This window comes from Rhineura floridana, chromosome 1 (genome assembly GCF_030035675.1).
Source record: "Rhineura floridana isolate rRhiFlo1 chromosome 1, rRhiFlo1.hap2, whole genome shotgun sequence".
NCBI classification, from domain to species: domain Eukaryota; kingdom Metazoa; phylum Chordata; class Lepidosauria; order Squamata; family Rhineuridae; genus Rhineura; species Rhineura floridana.
The window spans coordinates 300,635,765-300,662,849 of record NC_084480.1 but is presented as its reverse complement, the minus strand read 5'-3'; the positions used below and the strand labels follow the sequence as shown (position 1 = coordinate 300,662,849).

Genomic DNA, 27,085 nt, shown 5'->3' with positions numbered 1-27,085 from the left:
GCATGCCAAAACACAAGGGCTACCAGTATCTATCTGGTTCTCATGACAAGCCCCACTGGGTCACCTGAGTCTAGGGTTGCTCAAGAATTTTTATTTTATTTTATTTATTTATTTTATATATATGAACACAGTTTTCACACTTCTTCAAATTTTGTGATAAAAATCTTGGCTCAAAAAATGTACCAAAATGCAAATAAAGATGTTTCAGGGTGAAATGCATACAAAAATGTATATTTGGTAAAAAACAATTTACAAAAATAATGTGCATGTTCATGTGTTATTTTAAGAATAAATCAGCTTTATAAGGCTAGGCCATTGACTAAAATATTGTGATGTTATTTCTGGACCATTCCAGGAAATTAAACATCCTAAGCTCTAAACATGCCACTATCAAACTGAAATTTTAATGAATTAATAATTATTGTAATATTAACATTACAATTATTTTATTTGGATTTATTACCCACCCTTCATCAGATGTCCCAGGGCAAATCACAACAATATTAAATATAACATTAAAACAAATTAAGGCACAATGATATGGGTTCTCTAAAAAGGTTTAATTTGCAAATGTTCTTATGCAAATTAAGACAGTTTGTATAATATAATTTGCCCTGGAAATTTTTCAGTTTGCATTGGAAAATTTTCTGATGCCCTAGAGCTATCTAATTTAACATGCTTGGTCTACTTGAATTTAGTAAACAAAACTAAAAACTCTGAGGCTACCAAGTCCCTAATATTTATTTGCAGTTGGCATCTATTAATTGCTACTAATGAACTTATGAAACAGAAAAATTCCCACAGAAAAATAAAGCATTGAAAAATTTTCCACAACACATCACTTTTAGGACACAGATTATACCATTGCAAAAGTGTTTGAACAGCTGATCAAAATACCATGAAATGCTCTACATAGCAGAAGATAAATGAGCTAAGTGGAGACATACTGTGAAGGTTTTCCTGGCATATGGAGCTCCGGGCATCAGTAGTTCATCAGGAGTCACTGGTCTCTTTAATACTGGAAAGACACAGGGAGGGCGTTAAAGACTTTCCCTGGAGGCTGAGGTCGGTTCTACACTAGGTGTTTTGTCTGGAATTGCCATGCCTCATTTACTCACATTTTAGGGGGGAAGGGGCAGTCCAGACAATATCATAATCCATTTCCATTTGTAATCCTCCTATGTTTCTCCTGTGCTCCTTCCATCTTTTTTCTCACCTCAGAAAGTCTGGGCTCATCTACATAGAGGTTTACTGTGTGTTTAGTGCTACTCACATGTCCTTTTAATTCACATGGTTCACATGACATTACCAGCAAACAGAAGCTATCACACAGTTTTCCCCGTCAATCCATAGTAACCCAATCCTCTGATAATACGAAAAGGGAAGGAGAAAAAGTCCTCACTCCGTATCTCTAGTGCATGGAGATGCTTTGCTCTGATGCTTTTAGGTGGGTGTGTTAATCGTTCCCCTCTCCATGCCCACTCCCTCCTCCTTCCTTCATTTCATTTCCTGAGGGCTGAGAAGCAACTCCTGGATGCTCTCCCCCGTTCTGGTAGGGTTTTTATGTTGCTGCAAACAGTGCCTTTATTTTCTTTTCCCCCTTAACTTGTGCAGAAAAGTATAACACTGCTCAAACCAAGATTAGTATTTCAACTGTATCCTACCAGGGAAAAAGCAGATATTTGCACTTTCAGGTTTTTTTTTAAAGGAACCCACTGCAGCATGCTTGGTTGCCAACCAACCAGAGGGAGTGGAAATGTTAAATTAGAGGGAGTGGTCATTAGGAAATTGTGGGATTGACCCTTCCCCTCAGTGTGAATAGAAAACACTGTGTTTGCAGCTGGTGTTGAGCTCTTACTGTGGATGGTGCAAATAGAAAACAGAGGTAAAAATAGCATCTTTAGTACAAAAGTAATGCTCCCATGTGGACAAGCCCAAGGAAGAGTACTGCAATCTCAATAGACATAGATGTCCTTAGTGGTACACCTTCACCTTTTTGAGGCATGGTTTTGAAGTGAGCAGTGATATATCAGCCACGGTAACTTATCACTGCTCAGCACACATTCACTATAATCTTGGTGGTGAGCACTATTTTATAACCCTGTTAATTTTTAAACCACTCTTTGAATTAGCGCTAAAACACTTTTTTGGCTATAATGAGCTTTTAAAAAATATATTAAAATATTACCAAACTGCTGCTTTAATGAAAGAGTGGAATAGCAGTATAAAGCTTTAAAAAAAAAGTGCTTTCTCCTTAATTAAACACTAGCTAACGCTGAAGAGCAATTTACTCTTCAGATCCAAAACAAACTTTAAACACTTGGGTTCTTGACATTTGGTGGATAGTAATGGGCAGTAAATGAATATGAGCTTAGCGCTCAATAAATAATTGTTTGGGTTTTTTTACATGTACTTCCCCAGCAAAAGATATAAGGGTGCTAAAGGAGGGGGCAGAGTTGCTTATTTTTCCTCTGTTTTTTTAGAGGAAGCAAGAAGGTGTAACAATGTACCCACTCCCACACTTAAATGTGCAGCCAGGAAGTGCCCAGATTCTAAAGAATGCAAATAAATATTTTTTTAAAAAAAATCACAAGGGGAAAGGGATAGGGTATTGCACTATTAGTAATGAGTGATGTTCACAAGCACTGTTCTATGTATGCTCATGACACTTTTATACCACATGGTATGCAGCACTGAGGCTTCATCCCTATCCACAGTCACTTGAGAGTGAGCCCCACTGAAGTAGTGGGACTTCACCTCAGAGTAAACATGCACAGGAGTATGCTACACATATTGCAACTGGTGCACAAACTGATTTGATATGGAGTGAAGGAATCATCGCAACTTCCCAGAGACATTGCATTGCTTTGACTGCTTGGCAGTAGTGTAGTGGAAAATTCTGAAGTGCAGAGTTCCTTCATGTCACACCCCCCTCATAGCCATGCCCTCTCATTTGCTTGCTTGCTCTCCATTGTCATCCTCACACTCCTCAGTCCTTTCCCACAACTTCTCCCACAACAACAGACCTCCCTAGGCGCTAAACAGCATGAAAAAGGAGTGTATTAGCTACTGAGAAGAATCTTCTCAGTGGCTGACTCACCTCCTTTCACTCTGATTTGCTCCAATCAACAGGAAAGGACAAAGAAACAGGTTAGAAAACACTTCTCAGTGGCTAACACACTCCCTTTTCATGCTGATTGGCTCGTAGGATGCCAATAGTGGAGACATCCTAAAAAAGTAAGGGGTCTGACCCTCCAAGACCCTGGACAACTACACCCCTGCTGCTAAGACACTGCCACGTATCCACAATACTAAAGCAACCATGAGGAGAGACATCTGTATCCCATGCAACAAATGAGTAATAATTATGCAATCATTGCACTATGAAAGCACCATCTCTCAAGGATCCAAAAAGGCATTTCGGGTGCCTTCATGTCTGCAGGACTACTGAAACCATCTTCAGAACACAATGAGTGTATTTATACACAACTGAAGATTGATGTGAGAAAGGAGAGCATGAGATTTCCCTTTGATATCCAATCTCCCTTTGAAGCAAGTAAAAGAGTGGCTAGAACATGCGTATTTCTTGATCATCCTCTCTTTTTAATTTCAGGAGGAAGACTGCAAACGGGTGGTCTTTCATCTTTCTGGAAACACAGAAAATTACTTAGAAAGAAAAGAAGCTTGAAAAATCTGAATTTTCATCTCATTAAAGAGGGGTTTTTGAATATGAGCTGATGCAATGGCTGAAGTATTCCTAATTCCTCTAAACTCACAGCATTAACATTTTGTTGCTTTCTGCTTTCATGTGCTGCCCTGTTTCATTAACAGCTCAATTAAATCAAATGTCTTCACATTTGGGCCACTGCTTGTTGGCATTAGGCCGTACTGCCTAAGGATGTTTTCATCAGGTCTGGAAAGTTACAAGCATGTGTTTTGAGAAGCAGTCTTATCTGCCATGTCTGGCCTGAGAGAGCAGACTTGAAGGTCAAACAGGTTGTCATGGTAACGGGAGATAACAGCTGGGAAAGTTGTAACAGAGTCTATGTGTTGTTGTTTTCTGAATTATGCCTCTGAGCTGAGAGGCTGTCTTTTGTGTTTATCTATGGAGAGAGATGTACCAGAAGGGGGGTGACTGAAGAATCTCTACATGTATTTACTCTTAAGCCTCTGGCCTTAATGTCTTTCAATAAAGACTCTTAACATGCTCTGAAGAAGTTTCTTGCTCAACTTAACTCCAAAGTAATGTATGCTGTTTCACACAATGCACACAAGCCAACACTACTATCACTCTTTTATCTGAGAAATGGAGAAGAATACAGACTGATCTATCAACCATAGTTAAACTGGGCAGAAAATGTGGGTTTTCAGCTGACTGATGCCCACAAAGAGTGGAGGTGTGAAAGTGCCTGTTTGAGCAGACATCAATATGCTGGTTACATATGCATAAGCTGAGAGTATGCATAACTTCTTTTGCATTCACTTTTAGTAGACTATTGAATTCTCGCCATGCTGGGTCCAGGGTTGCTAAAAAATGCAGACTGAATAAAAGCTTTAAGTGAAATGCCAGATTTATTTATGTATAAAATCCAGATAACAGCCTAATATAAATCGGTCCAAAGAAATCCCTAAGTGACTTTCATAAAAGATAATTGGGGGAGACCAGTATAAATGGATGTAAAAATACATTACAATAAAGGTTTTAAAAACCTAAATAAAAGCAGAATGAAACTATACACCATAGATAAAACTGAGTGATACACAAAAAAGTTTAAGAATTAGGAATCAGAATCCAGTAAAGCTTGGATAGCCTTTAAGAGGTGTTTAAAACTGGTTACTGTCTCTGCCTGTCAAACCACCCAAGAGAGGTCATTCCACAGGGGGAGTACTATTACCAAAAAAGGACTGCTTGTCATATTGTCATAGAGTGACCAGCAGGGCTTCCTCAGAAGATCTTAAGGTGGAACTTGGTCTGTATTGGGGAGAGGGGGTCCTGCTAAGTACTCTGGTCCCAAGTTGTTTAGGGCTTTAAATGTCAACAACAAACATTTGAAGCTGGCTCGGTAGCTGATAGGCAACCAGTGCAAATCTTGCAACATTGGTGTAATGCATCTGGCTGAGCACCTTAGCAGATGCATTCTGCTCTACCTGAACTTTCTGATTTGGGTACAAGGGTAGCCCCACAAACAGAGGATTACAGTAACCTAGAGGTTAGCAACTCCTGGACCACTGTGGCAAGGCTATCTCTGTCCAGGAACAGACATAGGTAATGTGTGTTCTAAGCCACTGAGGTCACCTTATTCTCTAATGACACAATGGATCTAGAAACACCCCAAACACCTCCTCCTTCAGCAAGAGTGCAACCTTGACCAGCGCAGCTACACAGACCAATTTTCCTACTTGGGAACCATCCATCCATAGGATATCCAGCTTGTCAGGATTCATTCACAGTTTATTAGCCATCATCCAACCCATAGCCTCATCCAAGCATTAGTTTAGGACATACATGGCCTCTACTGATTCAGATATTATTCACTAATAGGCAAAAAACCTTGCGGTTTAAGAATGTACCTATAGCCCACAGCTATTTCTATCAAACTTTAAAAAGCAGGGAAATTGGGCAGATATAGTGAATGCACCAGGGGAGCAGGAGACCTGAACTCCTGTCTGAGATATTGGACTGCCCTACAAATCGGTCAAAATGCAAACACCATTTGGGTTGGTCTTTCACAGTCCAATCCACTTCCTGTGTAGCTTGGAAGAATTTGGTAACATGTGCTGCCTTCTCCGTCATTTTTGCCCTGTGGCTTTCTCCCTCCCCCGTCCATTTCTCTCTCTCTCTCTCTCTCTCTCCTAACTGTCTGGCTGTCCATTTCCTCCCTCGTGCTTCCTTACACAGAGCACAAGGGAAGAGCAACGCTGACCAGAAGGCCAGTGTGAGTCACATGTCTGTTTCCCACCAATCACAGGATCAGAAGGCTTCCCCTGCTTCCTCCAAGTAACTGGAAGGGGAGGGGGGAGGGGGAGTGAAACGAAAGAACTCCTGGTTTCTACTGCACCTGCGTGACGTTATCAACCATGGTAATGCATTTTTAATCTATTAATTAAAAACAAACCATGCCATTTTTTTACTTTAAACCTACTGAAGATGAAGGTCTGTGTTTGGGGCAAGCTCAGGGATTTGATTAGAGATACCTTACAGTCATCTCTGAGTTTTAATGAACGACAACAGATTATGAGAACTTCTCAAGAAAAAAGTCCAAACGGCTTCTTGTTTTTTTCTCTCCCGTTTTTCACTTTAACCTGTAGATTCTCTGTGGAGGGGTTGTGTATCACCAAGAAAACTTTCAGAGTTGTAGAGCAAGTAATTCTGAATCCAACAGTATAAGACTTGTAAGTTTTTGTTTTGAAGTGGGACGATGCAAAGCACCAGAAAGGTGTGTGTGTGGGTATTTTCATTTAACATGGTAGAACGCGAAAAATCCCTACTGACTATAGTATACAGCCACTCTCGTGGCTGTATACTAAAAAAAAGAGCTGAGTATTATCACCATGCTGGTGACACTTTGCTCCAAATCACCTAATTACTGATCCCAGTGGGTTCACATAGAGGCACCCATAGATCAACTGCTAGGGGGCAGAGGGGGGAATAGTCATTCAATACTATTCTCTGGAACCAACCCTAAAAGTAGGAATGACATCACCATAAAATGGTGCCCCTAGATTTACATTTCTGGACTAATACATGAATTAGAACATAGTTATCCTCCATTTTTGCATGCACATGCTACCAGTGCTCTGCAAACAGCAGCTCCCATGCCACTGTGAGTTGTGAGAATCAGCCTACAGAAGGCCTGGAAGCATGACAAAATGTTGGTTGATGGCAGGCAGGATGAGTTTGAGCATGTGACGAATTGCTTGTGCATTCAAATTGCACTCAGTGAGTGGCTCATGGATATTTCACTGTCCCACTGCAAGGCTTCTAGTACTGAACACATTCATACAAATGGTTGCTTGCTGTGGACTGCTTCAAACTAGGAAAAGCTTGTGGTCCAAAAAGTTTTTGAATTGACACTGAGCAAAAAAACACACATAGCCGCAGAAGCCTCATGCAATGTATCTGTTGCTGGATTAGATTACTTCGGATTACATTTAAAGGACTAATGAGTCCTCATTTTAAATACTCCTGTACATTCAAACCTAGCCTATAAGAGCTCTAGTCAAGCCTTTGCTGTGACATGCTGGTTTTCAATGTGCATGAAGATTTATTTATTTTTTAAGATAAGGGGGAATACAAACAGTTAACGCTCCCCCACCCCTGACACACACACCTTCAATGTGAATTGGTACAGCCTTGAAAGAGAATATATAATATATATGTTCATATAGCTAAACTCTGAATTAGTGCCATAGCTGCTCCAAAATGCCACCAGCTCCCTCTAAAGTCTACTAGACACAGCACTAAAAATGGTGGCTTATTTTCACTGTTATCTCTATAAAGGGTTTGGACTACAATTTTCACAACTCAAGCTGGCTCGGGCTGATGGAAACAACATCTAGAAGGAACTAGGTTAGCAAAGGCATCTCTATGCAAACAAATAGCTGGTATTTGGTTTTGTAAAGGCACATCTAACAGCGAAAACACCATTGCTATCTCAAGGCTAAATTAGCTGGATGCCTTTTAAGGGGCAACCTAGACATCACGTTAAATGCATCTTTGCATTTTAAAAAATACTAGCAGCTGCTGAGGATGAGGAAGGCTGATGATTGTTGTGATTGCAGCAGACTGGGAGAGGGAATTTAATCCTTTCTTCTGCTATGGTCCTAAAGAAAATCATTCCTCCTAAGCTACTATTTGCATTGGGAGGAAAGTTAATAGCAGCTTTGGAGAAGCAATCTTCATCAGGACGGCAGCAGAAGGGGAAAGGGTTAACCACCACTAGGGATGGAAAGATCTGTCCGTTTCGGTTCTCTCTGTTTCTCATTTTTCCAATGTTAAATTTAGTTTCTACATTTCTACAGCAATCTGCAATTTTTTTAAAAAAAAAGTCCTCATGAAAATTCTCCACCATTTTAGTGCAAATTTCTCCAAATAAACACATTTTTGTAGGCATTTTTACAAAGGTACACATTTTTGCAAACCATTTTATATTATTTCATGGCTTTTTGCATGTTATTTTCACCCATGTATGCATTTTTATGCACACTTTCCCCTAATACATGCATTTTTGTAAATGTTTAGTTGGTGAACTGCATCTCAAAATTCTAATTAATGTGAATTTCGAAGGATGGCTGTGTTTCAGTTCTCACTGTTTCGGAAATTGTGAATTTGATAAATTCTGCTTGAAATGCAAACTGAATCGAAATTCTCACCCATCCCTAACCACCACCACCCATTTACAGTAATCCCAACAATTAACAACCCTGCACCTCTTCCCCCAAGTTGCTGCTATTTCTATTTTTTGAAAATATGCATGTAAAATGCAAAAGTGCATTTAATGCCACACCTTATTTGGCAGTAACATTCACCAACACAAATATGTCTTAATAATCCTTACCAGATTTAGGGTTGCACAGTACTGGAGGGCTGCCGCTGAGTGTTGGACTACTGCTAAAGTAACCGCTGCTGCCACAGCTGCTCATGCTGCTCCGCCTCACTGCCGAGACAATCTTTATCTCCTTGGTGGGGCTCACTGTCCAAAACAGAGGAGGAAGGGAAACAATGCAGCAGGATGAAAATTATTCTTGTCTCTCCTATAACTCTCACCTTCATTCATAATTTCAGAACCACAATATCACCTTCCATTTTATTAGGCAAGCTTCCTATTGCATCACAAGAGACCGTTTCCCGTGCATCATTTAATGATTCCATCATTTTGATGGCTAAGTGTCTATTTAGTACAATGATGCTTTTAACAAAAATAAGCAAAGCATTTTCTTCTCTACAATTCCTCCCTTTGAGCTTCCTGTGCCATTCTAGGCCCATTCCACCTCTGTACTTTTATATTACCAGAATTACCACAGCTCTGGTTTTATATGTGGGGTCTTGTAAATTTCTAGACATTTTGTTGCATCCATGTCGGAAGGCAGAGCTGGGGTCCCAATCCCGGGGAGCTGGATCCCGGAGAGTTGGGAGAAGAGTATTCGGATGGATGGCAGAGGGAAGGGGGAGGAACTTCCCCCCTTTGGAGCGAAGACGAAACAGAGGAACTGCCAGTGATAAGGTCGCTTAGCAACGGGGAGCCTGAGCCCTCCCTGGACATTCTCACACCTCCCCCTCTTTCAGGCTCAGAGCAAGAGGGGAAAGAGGGAGGGCTGCTCACAGCCGAAAAGCAGGGAGGCAGTTTACCATCAGCCCCTCCCCTATCCCCCATCCTGGAATCGGAAACTTCAGAAGAGGAGGGGGTGATGCTTCCCCCCTCACCGCGCACACGCAGACAGCTGAAAAGACAGGAGAGAAGGGGGGGAAGGCGGGCAGTACCTGAGGGGCAGTTAAGGAGGAGCAAAAGATTGCGCGCCCGTTTGGCCCCTTCTTAAAGAACAGGCGGGAAGAAGTCCCTTGCTCTGTCAACTTTGTCCCAATGCCGCAGGACCTGTATCCCTGTATTGCTTCATGAGAAAACGCAGTCTTTGTTTGGACATTACCCTAATAAAACACGAATTAACTACAGCCGTTGGTCTGGTTCCTGAGTCACATCCTGGGCCTGACAGCTTGACAGAGCCACCTAAATCACCCTCAACGCTCTCTTCACTTGACTGGGACAAGATGTCAAAGGGAGCAGCGGGGGGGACGAACCCCACTTCTGAGACGGAAGAAGTGGAACTCTTGAGGACTAAGGTAGCTGATTTGCAGACGGATGTTCAAGCCCTGCTAGCAGCAGTCAAAGCGCTGAAGACGGATAATCAAACCTTGAAGGCCACGATAGACCAGATGCGAACAGCCCCTCCAGCTGCCGTAGTAAAGGTTCCCATTGGATTGCCCCCAAAATACGCGGGACAAAGTGATCAGTTGGCAACCTTCGTGGCTCAATGTGAGTTATATCTGAATGTCAGGCACACGGAATTTCCAGACAATGGGGCTAAAGTAGCTTTCGTGATTAGCCTCCTGGAGGGAGAAGCTGCAAAATGGGTGACTCCGTATCTCGTGAGAAAGGATACTGTCTTAGGAAGGTACAGAGGATTTATACAGGAGATGACCGAGATGTTTCAAGACCCGCAAAGGGCTGAAACAGTAGCGCGGCAACTAGGCGCTCTGAAGCAAGCTAAAGGGACTGTTTCCGAGTACACTAATGCTTTTAAAATTCTGTCCCAGGAAACTGGTTACAATGACGCCGCCCTGATGTTTATGTACCGGAGTGGATTAAATGCTGAAATCCTGGATGAGTTGGCCAGGACCTCCCCCCCCGCTGACCTACCAGGGCTCATCCGGCTATGCCTACAGATAGATCACCGGATGGAAGGAAGGTGCCTGGAAAGGAAGCAGGAGGTCCCGAGATACTCAGCCTCGGCATCCCGCAACAAGACCCTTCCCACTGCAGGGATGGCAGGTAATGCAACTGAGGGACAGGAAGGGGCTAGGCCAAGACTGTCGGAAGAAGAAAAGGAAAGACGACGCCGGGAACGTTTATGCTTTTATTGTTCAAAGCCGGGCCATGTGGCCAGAGACTGTGGACTGAAAGGGGGGAAAGCTGAGCCGTCGGGAAACTAGAACACCCAGTCCACGTGCAGGCCGGTGGACTGGGGGCAGCGTTGTATAAAGGCCCCCCAACGATCCAACCTCCCTCAAAGGGGGTGTTGGTCTTGCCTATTCGGATTACAACTTCCAGAGGAGTGGTGTTTAATTCCACTGCCTTAATTGACAGTGGAGCCTCCACAAATTTTATTGATGCAAAGTTAGTCAAGCATCATGGAATTTCCCGGTGGAAACTGGACGCTCCCCTAGCTGTGGAGACTATCGATGGGAGACCCTTGAAGTCAGGAGGGGTGACACAAGCCACGGAGGAAGTGAAACTTCAAATCCCTGGGCACGAAGAGTTCATTTCGCTATACGTGTCAGATCTCTCGAACTTTGAGGTGATTCTGGGAATGCCCTGGCTAGCAAAGCATGAACCCAAAATAAGTTGGAAGGAGGAGGTGGTGTGGTTCACCTCACAGTATTGCCAGGAGAACTGTCAACCTGAAGGAATCAAGAACACCTTAGCGGGGGAAGTGCAAGAGATCGAGCAAGTGACCCTGCCGCCAAAGTATGAAGAATTCAAAGATGTGTTTGATGAAAAAGAGGCAGAGACTTTACCCCCCCACCGCCCTTACGACTGTGCGATTGACCTAGTGCCAGGAGCCAGCATCCCATCAGGGAGAATCTACTCTCTCACAGAGAATGAGAGGGAGGCCCTGAAGGAATTCCTGGATAAAACCTGAGGCGAGGATTCATACGCCCCTCACAATCCCCTGCTGGAGCGCCACTATTGTTTGTGAAAAAGAAGGGGGGGGAACTCAGACCCTGTAACGACTATCGCGCATTGAACCAGATCACCATCCCCAACAGCTACCCGCTGCCCCTGATCTCAGAGTTGCTGGACCGACTGCGCTCTGCAAAAATCTTCACGAAGTTGGATTTGAGAGGAGCGTACAATCTGATCAGAATGAAGGAGGGAGATGAATGGAAAACAGGATTCTTGACCGCTTACGGACAGTATGAATACCTGGTCATGCCGTTCGGGCTTTGTGGAAGGCCAGGAATTTTTCAAAAATTCATGAACGACGTGTTTAGAGACTTGTTGGACACGTATGTAATCTGTTACTTAGATGATATCCTGGTGTTCTCAAAGAACCAGGAAGACCATGACCAGCATGTGAAGACGGTGTTGAAGAGACTGAGAGAAAATCACCTGTATGCTAAATTAGAGAAATGTGGATTTGACCTCAAGTCTCTAGACTTCCTTGGATATCGAATCTCAGTGGAAGGCGTGGAGATGGACCCAGGGAAAGTAAGCTGCATATTGGACTGGGGCCAACCTGTCACCAAAAAGGATGTACAACGGTTTTTGGGGTTTGCCAATTATTACAGAAAGTTCATTCCAGGGTTTTCCAAATTAACAGCTCCTCTGACTGACTGTTTAAGGGGAAAGAAGAAGTTTCAATGGACAGAGAACGCCACCGAGGCCTTTGAGGAGCTGAAGAGAAGGTTTGCTACTGAGCCCATTCTGCGCTTTGCTGATCTGAACCGCCCTTTCGTAGTGGAAGCAGATGCTTCAGATTTTGCCATCGGGGGGGTCCTGCTACAATTAGACCAAGAAGGGAAGGAGCTGCACCCCTGTGTGTACTTCTCTCGGAAGTTAAAGCCTGCAGAGAAGAACTACACAGTTTGGGAGAAGGAGCTGCTGGCCATCAAGGACTCTTTTGAAAACTGGAGACAATACCTAGAGGGGACCTCTCATCGAATTGAAGTGCGCTCCGACCACAAGAATCTTGAAAGCCTCCAAACAGCCAGAAAGCTGAACCAGAGACAGATAAGATGGTCCCAGTTCTTCACTAGGTTTAACTTCCAGATTACTTACCATGCCCAAGCCAAAAACCAGAGAGCGGATGCCTTATCCAGACAGCCACAATACAAAGAAAGTGAATCCGAGGACCAGCCTCAGTACGTAATCCCGCCAGAGAAATTAACGTTGGGAGTATGCCAGCCTTCATGGGAAGAGGAACTCAAAAAGGCACAACAAGAAGATGCAGACATGCTAAAATATCAGCAGGAGACGGGACAAGGTCAAGACTCAGAAGTAACCTTTCACTGGAGAAATGGACTGTTATGGTTCAAAACCGCCAGATATGTGCCAGAAGGGGAATTAAGGCTCAGAATCCTACGCCAGTGTCATGATTCCATCACAGCGGGACACTTTGGGATTTACAAGACCATTCAGAACGCGGCCAAGGACTTCTGGTGGCCTAAAATGCATCGGGATATTGAGAGTTATGTAAAGTCCTGCTCTGTCTGTCTGCGGACAAAAACACAAACAGGGACACCAGCAGGACTGTTACAACCGTTGCCTGTCCCACACGAACCCTGGAAGGACCTCTCCATGGATTTTATAACTGATCTACCCAAGTCCCAAGGAATGACAGCCATCTTAGTAGTGGTGGATCTACTTACCAAAATGGCACACTTTCTTCCTTGTGCAGGGGCCTTAGAGGCTAAAGAAACGGCCAAGTTATTCATAAAAGAAGTCTACCGGCTGCATGGATTGCCAAACAGCGTAGTCTCAGACCGAGGAACTCAGTTCACAGCCAAATTTTGGAGAGCAATGTGGAAACAGTTGCAGACCGAATTAAAACTCTCCTCCGCCCATCACCCCCAGACAGATGGGCAGACGGAACGCTTGAACGCCGTTTTGGAAAGATATTTACGAAGTTATGTGTCCTATCAACAGACTGACTGGGTATCATATTTGCATTTTGCAGAGTTCGCCTACAACAATTCTCTGCACTCCAGCACTCAACAAACCCCGTTCTTCGCTAATTATGGATTCCATCCTAAAGTCTTTCCAAGCAGCTCAGAAGGAATGCTGGTACCGGCAGCTGAGAACTTCCTTAAGGAATTGCAAGCGGCGCAACAGACACTGAAACAGCAGTTAAACGAAGCCAAAACGGAGTACAAGCGAGTTGCTGACCTGCACAGGAAGGAGGGCCCCCCTTCAACCGGGAGACCAGGTATGGCTGTCCACCCGCTTCCTCCAGATGCCGGGCAAATGTAGAAAATTACAAGACAAGAGGGTGGGTCCTTTCGAAATAGAAACTCAAATCAATCCCGTGGCGTACCGACTGAAGCTGCCTGACACGTTTAAAATACATCCTGTGTTCCATCGATCCCTCTTAACGAAAGCCGCCCCTCCCAGTGAGTTACGGCCGGAGGAACCTCCTGGAGCTCCACTCCTGGTAAATGAGCAGCTTGAGTTTGAAGTTGAGGAGATCTTAGATTCCAGGATCAGACGCCACAAGCTGCAGTACTTGATTCACTGGAAAGGCTATGGGGTGGCTGACAGATCATGGGAAGATGCAGCTGATGTGCATGCTCCAGAATTGGTAAAACTTTTCCATCAACGTTTTCCCCACCGTCCCAAGCCAGACAAGGGGAGGGGGGCACAGCCTGGGAGGGGGGATGGTGTCGGAAGGCAGAGCTGGGGTCCCAATCCCGGGGAGCTGGATCCCGGAGAGTTGGGAGAAGAGTATTCGGATGGATGGCAGAGGGAAGGGGGAGGAACTTCCCCCCTTTGGAGCGAAGACGAAACAGAGGAACTGCCAGTGATAAGGTCGCTTAGCGACGGGGAGCCTGAGCCCTCCCTGGACATTCTCACGCCTCCCCCTCTTTCAGGCTCAGAGCAAGAGGGGAAAGAGGGAGGGCTGCTCACAGCCGAAAAGCGGGGAGGCAGTTTACCATCAGCCCCTCCCCTATCCCCCATCCTGGAATCGGAAACTTCAGAAGAGGAGGGGGTGATGCTTCCCCCCTCACCGCGCACACGCAGACAGCTGAAAAGACAGGAGAGAAGGGGGGGAAGGCGGGCAGTACCTGAGGGGCAGTTAAGGAGGAGCGAAAGATTGCGCGCCCGTTTGGCCCCTTCTTAAAGAACAGGCGGGAAGAAGTCCCTTGCTCTGTCAACTTTCTCCCAATGCCGCAGGACCTGTATCCCTGTATTGCTTCATGAGAAAATGCAGTCTTTGTTTGGACATTACCCTAATAAAACACGAATTAACTACAGCCGTTGGTCTGGTTCCTGAGTCATATCCTGGGCCTGACAATCCATAAATAGCTACATATTAGAAACATTTAGGGGACTTTCACATGTGAGTTCTTTTTTTGCTTTAGGCTGCAATCCCATATTCACTGACGATCACTCATGGCCGAGTAAGATTGTCTTCCAAGATAAGGTCAGTGGGTCCGTAACTGACTGTGGAGGCCAATTTTGGATCCACACAGTTTCCCACAGTGAGGACATAGGTTTCCAGATGGAAGATGGTCACGATGAAGATTTGTTTGACATGCCTTCCGCTTAGCTCGTTTGTCCCGTTCACCCGTATAAACCCAATGGGACATACTTTTGAGTAGGCATTTCTACATGCCCTTTCTATGTTCAAACACATGGACATAATAATTTATCTTAAGAACATAAGAAGAGCCTGCTGGATCATGCCAGTGGCCCATCTATTCCAGCATCCTGTTCACACAGTGGCCAATCAGATGCCCAAGGGAAGCCTGCAAGCAGGACCTGAGTGCAAGAGCACTCTCCCCTCCTGTGGTTTCCAGCAACTGGTATTCAAAAGCATACTGCTTCCGACTACAGAGGCAGAGCATAGCCATCCTGGCTGGTAGCCATTCCTCCATGAATTTATCTAATCTTTTTTTAAAGCTATCCAAGTTGGTGGCCATCACTGCCTCTTGTGGGAGCAAATTCCACAGTTTAATTATGCACTGTGTGAAGAAGTACTTTCTTCTGTCTGTCCTGAATCTTCCAACATTCAGCTTCACTGGATGTCCACAAGTTCTAGTATTATGACAGAGGGTGAAAAACTTCCCCCTATGCACTTTCGCCATGCCATGAGTAATTTTATACACTTCTATCATGTCACCTCTTACTTGCCTTTTTGCTAAATTAAAAAGCCCCAAATGCTGCAACCTTTTATCATAGAGGAGTTGCTCCATCTCCTTGATCATTTTGGTTGCTCTTTTCTGAACCTTTTCCAACTCTACAATATCCTTTTTGAGGTAAGGCAATCAGAACTGTACACAGTATTCCAAATGTGGCCACACAACAGATTTGTGTAAAAGCATTACGATATCGGCATTTTCAATACCTTTCCTAATGATCCCTAGCATGGAATTTGCCTTTTTCACAGCTGCTGCACACTGGGTTGACATCTTCATTAAGCTATCCACTACAAATTCAAGGTCTTGCCACTTCAGACCCCATGAGCATATATGTGAAATTAAGATATGCTACTCCAGTGTGCACTTTACACTTCTTTACATTGAATTGCATTTGCCATTTTACCGCCCATTCACTCAGTTTGGAGAGTTCCTTTTAGAGCTCTTCGCAATCCCTTTTTGTTTTAACAATCCTGAACAATTTAGAATAATGAGCAAACTTGCCCACCTAATGTTTCATCCCTAACTCTTATGATCCTAAATCATTTTCGTGCCCTAAAATCATCAATCATGTTTTGATATCTATGTGGACATATGAATTGCTTATATGAATATATTATTTTAAGTTAGAATTGATGGAATATTCTTATTGTTAATGTCAGCTGGTGATGTTCTTATCTCCACCACTACCCCCTTTTTTTTAAATTGGCATGTACAGGATTGTACCACAAATCAGTCTGCATGATATAAAAACTATGTTGGCCAGAATGCTCACTCACATTACAAGTTTCTTTTTTTTCTGCTTCCTCTTCTACACTAAGTAAACACATAAACAGCACAAAAGAGGATCACATTCACAGGAACAAAGGAAGCTGCTGTCTTATACCAGCATCTGCATTATGTAGTGCTCAAAATGTCCTACTTCCATATTTTCCATCTTCATCCAACATTTTTATATATATTTTATAAAAAAATATATATGTATAATATATAATTATAATTAATTTACAATTGTATATTTATTATATAAAATATGTTTTATTATATTATATGTTTTATAAGTATGGAACAGCTGCACAATATCCCCAAGTGTGGATAACCTATCTCATAGTTAATCCAAGCTGGTAATGACTTGTATAGATTGAGCTCTAGCTATTTATTTCTCTCTTCTCTAAGAGTAATCTCTATCACTTTAACCCTTCCCTTTCCAAATAGCCTTGCCTTATATGCATTATTTTCTCCCTGTCCTCATTCCCAAGGCAGTCTGCAAGCCCTTACAGCCACTTTTACTTCACACACTCCAGGTTCTTGATTGAGCTTCAGTGAGCCACTGTTGAATCTTTGTTGAAAGTGCTGTAGAAATTAATACACTACTATTATTCCTACTAACACTTCCATCTGCCTTGGGACTCAGGGATACAGCAGGCACCTTTAACTCTAAAGAGATACCTGAGAGGAAACTGGTGTGTTTTTTATTGTCGTGATTCTGCTTGCGCAGACAAAAGGGACTGTCATGACTCTCTGGCATCAAGCGGGATTTCTCGGTGAGCAGCTCCATCAATCTCCTCCTCCGGCGGAAGTTCATTCGGAACTGGTAGAGCAGATTGCTGTCTACAAAATGGTGTTTGTTGGACACTGAAGAGGAAGGTGAGAGAGTGAGAGAGAGATGAGAGGGTGGGATATAAAAGTCAGGATGGATCCCAAATGTTGTGGTGGAGTAACAAAAGGATACCCATTGCATTTGCATCAGACTTTATGGAAATTAACTTTACCAGTAGTAAAGTACTCCACTTGTCTATATATGAAACTCTTGTGGGTACTACATAGGAGTATTACAAGTGACTACCCTCATGTTGATCACCTGCACGTGTGCATCATCTGTAGACAGGGGCAGAGAGGCAAAAGATTTTAAAATAAAGGCTTTTTGTTACATTTAAAAATTTTATTTATAATATAATTTCTGTACTACATTTCATTTTAAAAAATCCCAAGGCTGTCTACAACAATAAAATAACAACAACAATACAAATAAAACAAAGGAATATAACAGTAAAACATCACAATGACAGTACCAGGCTTGTTAAAGGCATTAAAGGTTGCACTATTTATTTGGCAATATGGACTTATCAAGATGAGCCAAGACTTGAACTCAGTATTTTGTGTGTGTGTGTGCATGCTAGTGTCTTTTGTCAGCCATTCAAGGCTGCAGAGTGAAGGGAGGAAAGATCAGCATTATCTTCAGGCTCCGAAGTCGCTCCATCCCCCAGAGAGCCCATTGGCTTTCTATGAACTGACCTGGCTATAAATATTTCTAGGTAGTCTTAGTCATGCCTGCCTAGCTCTCTACATTCCTATATCCCAGGTGTGGGGAACTTTGACCCTCCAGATGCTGCTGAACTACAACGTTCAGCTTCTCTGGCCATTGGCCATGCTTGCTGGGGCTGATGGAGCTATGGTTTAGCAACATCTGGAAGACCAAAGTTTCCACAGCCCAGCTCTGGGGCAAGGCTGGGAAACCTTTGACCCTCCAGATGTTGCTTGACTCTAATTCCCATCAGTCCCCACCAGCAGAGACCATGGTCTGGGATGATGGGCATTGTAGTTTGACTACATCTGGAGTGCCAAAGATTTCCGAGCCCTGCTGTACCCCATTCCCCTTGGACATACACTTTCATTTTGAGCATGGTCAATCATGTTTTGGACACCCCTTTTTGCATGATTTCCTGAACATATGGTGAATGGCTCCTGGAGCTTTGGCAATGCCAGTCTCTGATCCTGCACACACTTGGCACACAATCCTAACCCTTAAGCAATTTCATTGGATTTGGATAAAGCGGCATGCACTATTTGTAATGTATGTGAATCATCTACGTTAACTTAATGTATGTGTACTAGGGATGGAGGAGAATATCTGCTAAATCAGACTTAATACCGGATTTTGACATAATCCGACAATCCGCTGTCTTTTTGACCGGCATTGATTTCTTGCAGAGGGTTGCAGCTGTCAATGGCGTGATTTTTTTTAAAAAAAACTGCTTCATGGAAGAGAACTGAAATCCTGTGTTAGTCCATGGCTCTATACTACAGGTGATTAGGCCATTCACATGAACAATTATTGGCCCAAAACTGATGAGTCAGCACTGGTTGTCTGAAGCATCCTATAATATATGGGATATGGGGAAGGGACACCCTGTAAAATTACCTAAGGACCTATACTAACATGCACAAGTATTTGTCCAATTTTCTGAAAGCTGGAGCTTCACTGGAACCAATTGGTAATGTGGGATCATGACACATTCCAGTGTACATGTAGATTTTTCATGAATATCCACATGGCATTTCACTCCATGAAATTCATAAAGTCTAAAGTGGCCGCTAAGGACATAACCACACTCCTATAATGAGATTTCCTATTGATTTAATTTTGTATATAAGGCTACACTGGAAGAGAAAGAAATAACAAGTAACATTTTTTGGTATTTATCCATAAGATGCCTCAATATTTCTTGCAAACGGCTTAGAGGTTTTATTACAATCAAGCTGTAAAAATAAGTAAATTGAAAATGTAGACTGTGCCACCTAGCTGTTGGTCTGCCCTCCACCTATGTGTACTAACAATGTGGATAACAGCATGCACCAAATCAGAACCCCAAAGACCTGATCCTACATTGTCCTGGACAATTACTATAATATGGAAAAACAGACAATGATTTGAGCAGCCAGGATTTCATTATTCTAAGTGCTGACCAAAAAAAAAAAAGGGGGGGTGTCAATTGCTGCAAAATTGCTTCTGCAACTGCCACATGCAGTTATTGTTATTAAAGAGTTTCCAAGAAGCCAGGATCACTCTGTCTCAGGCTTTTATTTCAATTTTCTAGTTTATTTCAGTGCCAATTTTACTGGCTCGTCACACCAGGTGTGCTTTCCAGCTCCCCCTCCCCCCAGGCCTTCATTAAGCTGAATAGTTTTAAAACTAAAATTGCAGAGTATGTTACGTTTTGCAGCAATTCATTTCCTGGTTCCAAGATTCTAATTACACCATGGATGGTGTCTGACTTCATTATACAGACAGCAGGTGAATGGCTGCCAGTCAGATTAGACAAATACGTTGCGTCCAGACATAACACTAAACCATGATAAAGCATCATTTGTTTAGAAACATTCTAGACTGCTTTTCATCAAATATAATCTTAGAGTGGGGCTGTTGTTATGTGCCTTCGAGTCGATTACGACTTATGGCGCCCTATGAATCAGCAACCTCCAACAGCATCTCTCATGGACCACCCTGTTCAGATCTTGTAAGTTCAGGTCTGTGGCTTCCTCTATGGAATCAATCCATCTCTTGTTTGGCCTTCCTCTTTTTCCACACTCTTCTGTTTTCCCCAGCATTATTGTCTTTTCTAGTGAATCATGTCTTCTCATGATGTGTCCAAAGTATGACAACCTCAGTTTCATCATTTTAGCTTCTAGTGATAGTTCTGGTTTAATTTGTTCTAACACCCAATTATTTGTCTTTTTCGCAGTCCATGGTATGCACAAAGCTCTCCTCCAACACCACATTTCAAATGAGTTTATTTTTCTCTTATCTGCTTTTTTCACTGTCCAATTTTCACATCCATACATAGAGATGGGGAATACCATGGTCTGAATTATCCTGACTTATGATAAATCCTCTGGGCCGGTGTCAGGGGTGGCTAGGTCAGGCCCTGGCCGAGGGCCCCTGTGACCCAGAGAGGTCCTTCAGGAACCTCTCCTTGGGGTGGGAGGGTAGCACTCCCGTTCTGTGATCCACGGCAGCAACGGCTCCTGACCCTGCTGCAGATCACAAAGAGGGAGCTCCCAGGCACCTCCCCTCCCCATACAGTCAGTGTGGGCTTCAATATGCCTGCACCCGCACCCCACCTACCTCTCTCATTCCTGTGAATGCAGCGCAAAAGCCTGCCATCAACCAAACTGGTGGTGGAGGCTTCCCTAAGGGGCTGATGCCCCAGCTGTCATCTTGGTTGATGGCAGGCATGTGTGCACAGTGCGCATGTCATTTACAGGGATAATAAAGGTAGGTGGAACATGCGGGTGGATTTCTTAGCCCCACGCTGCTTGTATGGAGGGGTTGGGTGCACTATATACATTTTTGTACACATTACTTGGCTGGAGAACTTCACTGCAAGATTCAGAGAAGGCCAAATTTTGAAGAAGGGCTGTGTTTCAGTTGGCATATTGTTTCGGAATATGCAAGTTAGATCAGTTTGCTTCTACATGCAGACTGAATCAAATTTCTCCCCTATCTCTAGATACAACCCGACTCCCTCATAAGCATTTCATTTTCTCCCCTCCTATATGGGTGAGCTAGACAATATCTGAAATGTGTGACCGCATGTGACACACCTGGGCATTTTTATTGTTGTTAAATAGCACCCATGTAGGGAAAGGATCAGGACTGAGGCAGTGTTGTGTATGTGGGGATTAAGTTTAACCCTTCTTCCTGTGCTTCAGTCCTGATGATTTCCACAACTGCAACCAATGCTAGCTGCCTCCTCAATCTTAGCCTTTCATTCCATGTGCATTAAATAGCCATTTTCTGCAGCTACATTATTTTCAAGTTTGGTCTAACTCACACAGCAAATATCTGAATCAAGTCCAATTTATTTTCCTCCTTTCACATTTTGGAGACTTATCTAAAAAGCAGATTTGAAAGAAATCACTTTCATTATGGAAAACACAACAAACTTTCCAAATCTGCTTCTCATATTTTGGCCATTTGGTTCATTAATCTTCTATAAATGCATTAGTCTAGAGGCCTGTTTTTAAAAGCATTTATTCATTTCTTTTGCATATGTAAAATCCTGGAAGAGGTGTACTTCTGCCCTGCCCAAACTTCCTTCAGATTGACAGCCTGATTTTTACATTAAATGTGCATCTTTAATTCCCTGCCTCCATAACCTCAATGTGTCACACACTGCCCCGCTGAACACAACAGCAGAAAGGCTGCTCTTCCAATTCTCCTCCCAGTGGAGTATAAATACTGCAAGACAAAAACATATGATATGGCAGAGAACTTCTTCCCATTTCTTTCAAAGGCTTTTGGTCTTCCGAGTTAATCTGGCATCTGTAAATGTGCTTTAACAGTGGCATCAATTCAGAATATCTACCCTGTTAAAAATCCAGACATTTAGTTACTGGTGTTCATCTATTCTTATATCTAAGCAGGTTCCCACAATGACATCCACACTCCTAACATTTCATCCTGCTTTATTGTTCTCAAGAAATGACTCTTTTAGATCCTCCAGAGGATAGGTCTTGAACCACAGTTCAAACTGCAAAACAAGGATTTAGACTAAACTTTATGAGAAGAGGCCGGCTCTCAGCAGACTGGGGCCCTTAAAGGCCCAGGACTAGCTCCACCCCTTGGCTGCTCTCAAAAGACTGCCTAGGATTGTGGGTGATCTTGCAAGACCTGGGGTATGAATGGGGGAGGATACTAACTCCTCCCTCCCATCACTGTCTGGGGCATGCTCCACCCCACAATTAGCGCCGCACACCGAGGCTCAAGGCGAGGTTTATATAAACATGTTGAAACAAGAGAGCCAGTGTGGTGTAGTGGTTAAGGTGCTGGATTATGACCTGGGAGCCCAGGGTTCGAATCCCCACACAGCCATGAAGCTCACTGGGTGACCTTGGGCCAGTCACTGCCTCTCAGCCTCAGAGGAAGGCAATGGTAACCCCCCCCCGAATACTGCTTACCGTGAAAACCTATTCATAGGGTCGCCATAAGTCGGAATTGACTTGAAGGCAGTCCATTCCATTAGGAAGAACTTCCTAAAAGCACAAGCTGTTCAACAATGGAACAGTTTGCTTCTCAGAAAGGAGGTGTATTCATCTTCATTAGAGGATTTTAAGCCGAGGGTAGATGGCCGCCTATTAAAGATGGGTTTCCTGCATCATGAGGTTCAGACTAGATGACCTTTGAGATACCTTCCAGTTCTATGATAGGAGCCAGCTTGATCACTAACAGTTTATCCCCACTCCAACTGTGTCTCTACATGCCCCCTTTTACTTTTGCCCATATAAGTAAATGGCTGCTATTCATTCCCATTGGGGGTTTTTAAACTACATTTAGGGGCAGCGAAAGCAAAATCTGGTCACTGGCTCAGCAATGATTGACCCAGCCACCACCTACAGGGATACCATGGGGAGGAGAGTGCAAGGTTAGGGGAAGTGCATTGATACCCCATCTCCACCGATCGAAGGTGATTGATCTTTAGGTAGTCTACATTGATAAAACACCTGTGCCAAATCTCATGCCAGTCTAGTGTCATGTCACACCAAGATATAGATCCTTGGTTTTGCAAATAAGGCTGTCTTAGTTCTCAGTGGATACTATTGCAGAGAACTAGGAAAGGGGAAATGAAAGGCTAGGATTCAAAGGACCCACCCACCCAGGCTTTTGCAACCTCATTTTGCACTGCAGCCCACAATTAGCCACCACTAAAGATCAGGGGACAATTCATCATGGAATCTGCATGAAGGGCTGCCACAGGAAGGGGAAACTGGCACCTGTGGATACATGGAATTGTTTCAGATGTGCACAAGGGACTCTCATGATCATGGCCAACGTGTTTTTTTTAAAAAAAACAAACCATAAAACTATAGTTGTCTTTACAGTTAACAGAGTGGTTCTATTAACTCTGAAGTTAAACTATAGTCTAATTCAAAAGTTGGATCTTTTTCGGAATGTAGATCAGCAGTTATTCAATTATCAAAATAGTTGCTTGATGCAAGATGGGAAGGGGGAGAATGGCGGTCTCATATGAATCAAAAACTTTCTGCCTACAGAAATAGGCCACAGTATTTGGCAGAAGGGTTCTAGCACAAACTTCTCCTTGATACTAGAAATATTAAAAGTTGCCCTGCTTTTAATACCTTCCATGTTAATTGGAATTACTTGGGAGAATATGCATAAGTACACTACATGATTTGACACAGAAGAAAAACACATGAGTAATACATAATAAAAATACCCGATTTATTAAAAAGCAAAACACCACCACGTTAATTTTATATACACATGACTCCACCACCCACGTCTACAACCACCACCCACCTGTAGTTGAACCCATCCAGCAGTAGGGATGGGTGAACCTGTCAATTTTGATTTTCCTTTGTTTCTCATTTTTCCAGCCTTAAATTTCCACACCAGTTAATAATAATCATTTTTTTACAATAAAGTCCTCATAAAACATCAGCATTTTAGCATGAATTTCTCCTAATATATACACATTTTTGTATGAAATTCCCCTAATATACACATTTTTGCAGAGCTATTTTCCTAATTTATATACATATTTATCCTAGTATATGCATTTTGTATTGGCTGAGGAACTTACTGCAAAATTTGGAAAAGTGCAAATCTGGAAGGATGCTTAAGTTTTTATTTGCGTGTTGTTTCTGAAAGTGCATATTAGGTAGGTTCATCTTAAATGTGGACTGAATCAAATTTCTCCCCCATCTGTACCCATCAGACACATGGTCATCTATACCTAGCAGGCACATGGTAAATCTACATCACATTGATGTTTAACAAATCAGGCCAAACCAGGGCCAACTTAAGTCAGAGAGCATTGCCAGAGAAGGGGGCAGCCCCAGGGAGAAGCTCAAGAGGCAACTGTTTGAGAAAATTCTGGTTATACAGGCAGCTGGTATAACAGAGTGGTTAACTGCCTAACCTATGAATCAGGAAAATTCTGGCCTTTGCCATCAAGTAACCTGGTATTTTTAGGCAAGTCACTCATGCATGTGAAACAATGCATGTGAAATACTTTACACACTCAAAAGTGTTACAAAAATACTAAGCATTTTTTATTAATTGGTCAGGCTTTTACATATGAAGAAGCTTCTTGCCTCAGTGCTAGGACTTGAACTAGAGATGACAGTCAGGTCCTTTCCAGTCCTATGATAATAAATTAACTAGAGATAACATGTTATTCTTCATGCTTATTTGGCAATAAGGATAGCCAAGTTTATAAACTGTTACAGGTTTATAAAGACAACCAATGGGGCACAAAGGTATTTTATCCTACACTCAGTCCTCAGCCAAATATCTCATTCAGTTCTTGCCAGGCTTCAGCAGAATGCCGATTAGTGTTAATTGAAACTGTATTGACAATGCTGACATACAAGCCACAAAAGAATGGTTTGGCCCTTGGAGAGTAGAGCAAACTTGCCAACGGATCCATGATAGTTACTTGCAAACAGAGCAGATTCCATCAAGATTGGCAATAAACAGATAACAACAGGGAATACCAAGCAGCTGTTGTTGTTTCAAATTAAGTCTGCAATTTGGAAACTGGATGGGGCGGATGGGCAGGCAGGAAAGGATTCTAATTTTCTGGCTATATTAGTCTCACTAAGTGTACAGATGTAGTTAAAACAGATGTTGTTATTGTCTGCTACAGCTAAATCCAAACTCATTCCATCTCAGCTGAGTGTAACCAATACAGTTTTTAACTCTTAGCAAAATGCAATGAAATCTATCGAAAACTAAGTCTTTAAACCAAATTTCCTAATGGCAAAGTATTACAAATAAAGAGTTTAATCTTTCTGTGCCTTAACCAGGTTTTATACCAGCTCTATTCATCCGAAATCCTTGAGAAGTCAGCAGGAACACTCCATTTCTAACATTAAACAGAAACAAGGGACTTGCATACAGCTACTCTGGCTGAAATTCCAATGTACTTCCATTATTCCATATCCAGGAGAAATCTTGCATGACTGGGCCAGAACATTGTGGGATTAACCAATCAATGGCCTTGGTAGCTAGCCAAAATTTATGGTTGCCAGTGGAAGATGCCTTGTTTCTGGTGCCTGAGCAGCTCTAAGCATAGTGCAAGGCAGTGGGGCACTGGTAAATTTTGAAGTGCAGAAGCTTGTCATGACAACCTTTATAGCCACACCTCCAAGGAGATTCCAAAACTGCAGACAGCTGTGTTGATCCATTATATATATAATATATATCCCCTAAAGAGCAATGGTACACAGCACAATATGACAATCATCTGACAGTCATAGAATCCTGAGTTGGAAAAAAATGGTGTAGTAGTTAGCATGTTGAAACTTAGCTGAAGAGCCCTGGGTTCCCATCCCTGATCAGTCTTTATTTGCTTGTTTTCATTTCTAAACAACTTTCACCCTACAGGATTCCAGGGCAGTTTGCAAAGAATTAAGATAAAATACAATGTGCAATAACAGAGCAACAACAATCTAAAAACTTCAGTATAACAAAATTTATTATGAAAAATACATCCATTACAATTGCAGTAAAACATCAGACAAAACACTAACTTCACACTTCCCTGATCTTCCTGGGCTGCTTCTGAGAGGAAGGATGGGATAGAAATGTAATATAAATAAATAAATAAATCTCTCAAGTTTGCACATCCCTGATCTCTCAAAGACCGAAAGGAAACAAATGTGTCTCCAACTGTCTCCGAAAAGCTGCCAGCAATGGGGGCAGCCTCTTGACAGGTCCGCAAACAGGGCCAGCATATATTGGAAGAGACATTCTTTCAAGTGGCATTCCTGTTCATGGTTAACTGGGAGTAAGTTTCGTTGAATACAGTGCCACTTTCTTCTGACTGCATAGGTTCAGCTTAACAAAAGATCTTCAGCCAGCTTCAGGGTTTTTTCTTAAGAATGAGAAATGCCAATAACCTGGACTTCCGGGAAGGGTGACTTCGCTTGTGCCTGCTTTTGAGATGGGCTCCCGCCTCAAAAGAAGCTTATTCAGATATAAATCAGTCAGAACATTTTTATTTTGACTGATGAAATTTCTCCCGGGCAGGGAGAAACGTAGAGATCAACCTCAAAGCCTGTTTTTGTTGGGAGGACTGGATTTCATTAATTTATGAGAAAAGGTCCAGCCAGCAATGCCGGACGGACTTCCGAACAAGCTCTATCTGTTTAATGCGATACGTTTATCTTTTCTTCAAAGAGAAAACAGACTAACAGGCAAGCACCCTTCTTTCTATTATTTTTTTTTACTTGGTTTAAATTGTTGCAGCAAAAAGAGATTTGTCAATTTAATCAGCTTTAAAGAGCTTCTGGGTTAGTTATAACTCTTCTCTGTTATTCACGAAATTAACAGCTTATCTCTGTTTCTATTGCAAAAAGCTGTCCTGGAAGTGCATTCTAAAGATATACACAGAAGAGGGATTTCTATTCCGAGGAACATTATATTGTCTGGGACTATTCTCTTTTTGGTCTATTTTATTTTGACGAATCTGCTTCTTCACGACGACGCTAACTGTTTTGATGCTGGGAACTAAATTTGTTTTGTATTCTTGAACATAGAGAGATAAGGCAGGCTGCTCTGTTTATACTGTGATGTCATCAAGCCTGGAATATTAACCCAATTGTTGCTGAAATAAGAAGTGGTTCTTCTTTATTTTTGTTTTG

General features: G+C 42.7%; 1 protein-coding gene across 1 annotated transcript in view; it reads right to left on the bottom strand.

Moving 5' to 3' along the window:
• The window catches only part of DEPTOR (DEP domain containing MTOR interacting protein), a 108,977-nt gene that overhangs the window by 25,015 nt on the left and 56,877 nt on the right, over positions 1-27,085 (bottom strand). The window contains exons 6-8 of the mRNA XM_061605739.1: positions 17,084-17,269; positions 8,559-8,693; positions 948-1,018 (exon numbers count right to left, since the gene is read on the bottom strand). Coding sequence (XP_061461723.1) covers positions 948-1,018; positions 8,559-8,693; positions 17,084-17,269 — 392 coding nt within the window. The remainder of the gene's footprint in view (positions 1-947; positions 1,019-8,558; positions 8,694-17,083; positions 17,270-27,085) is intronic.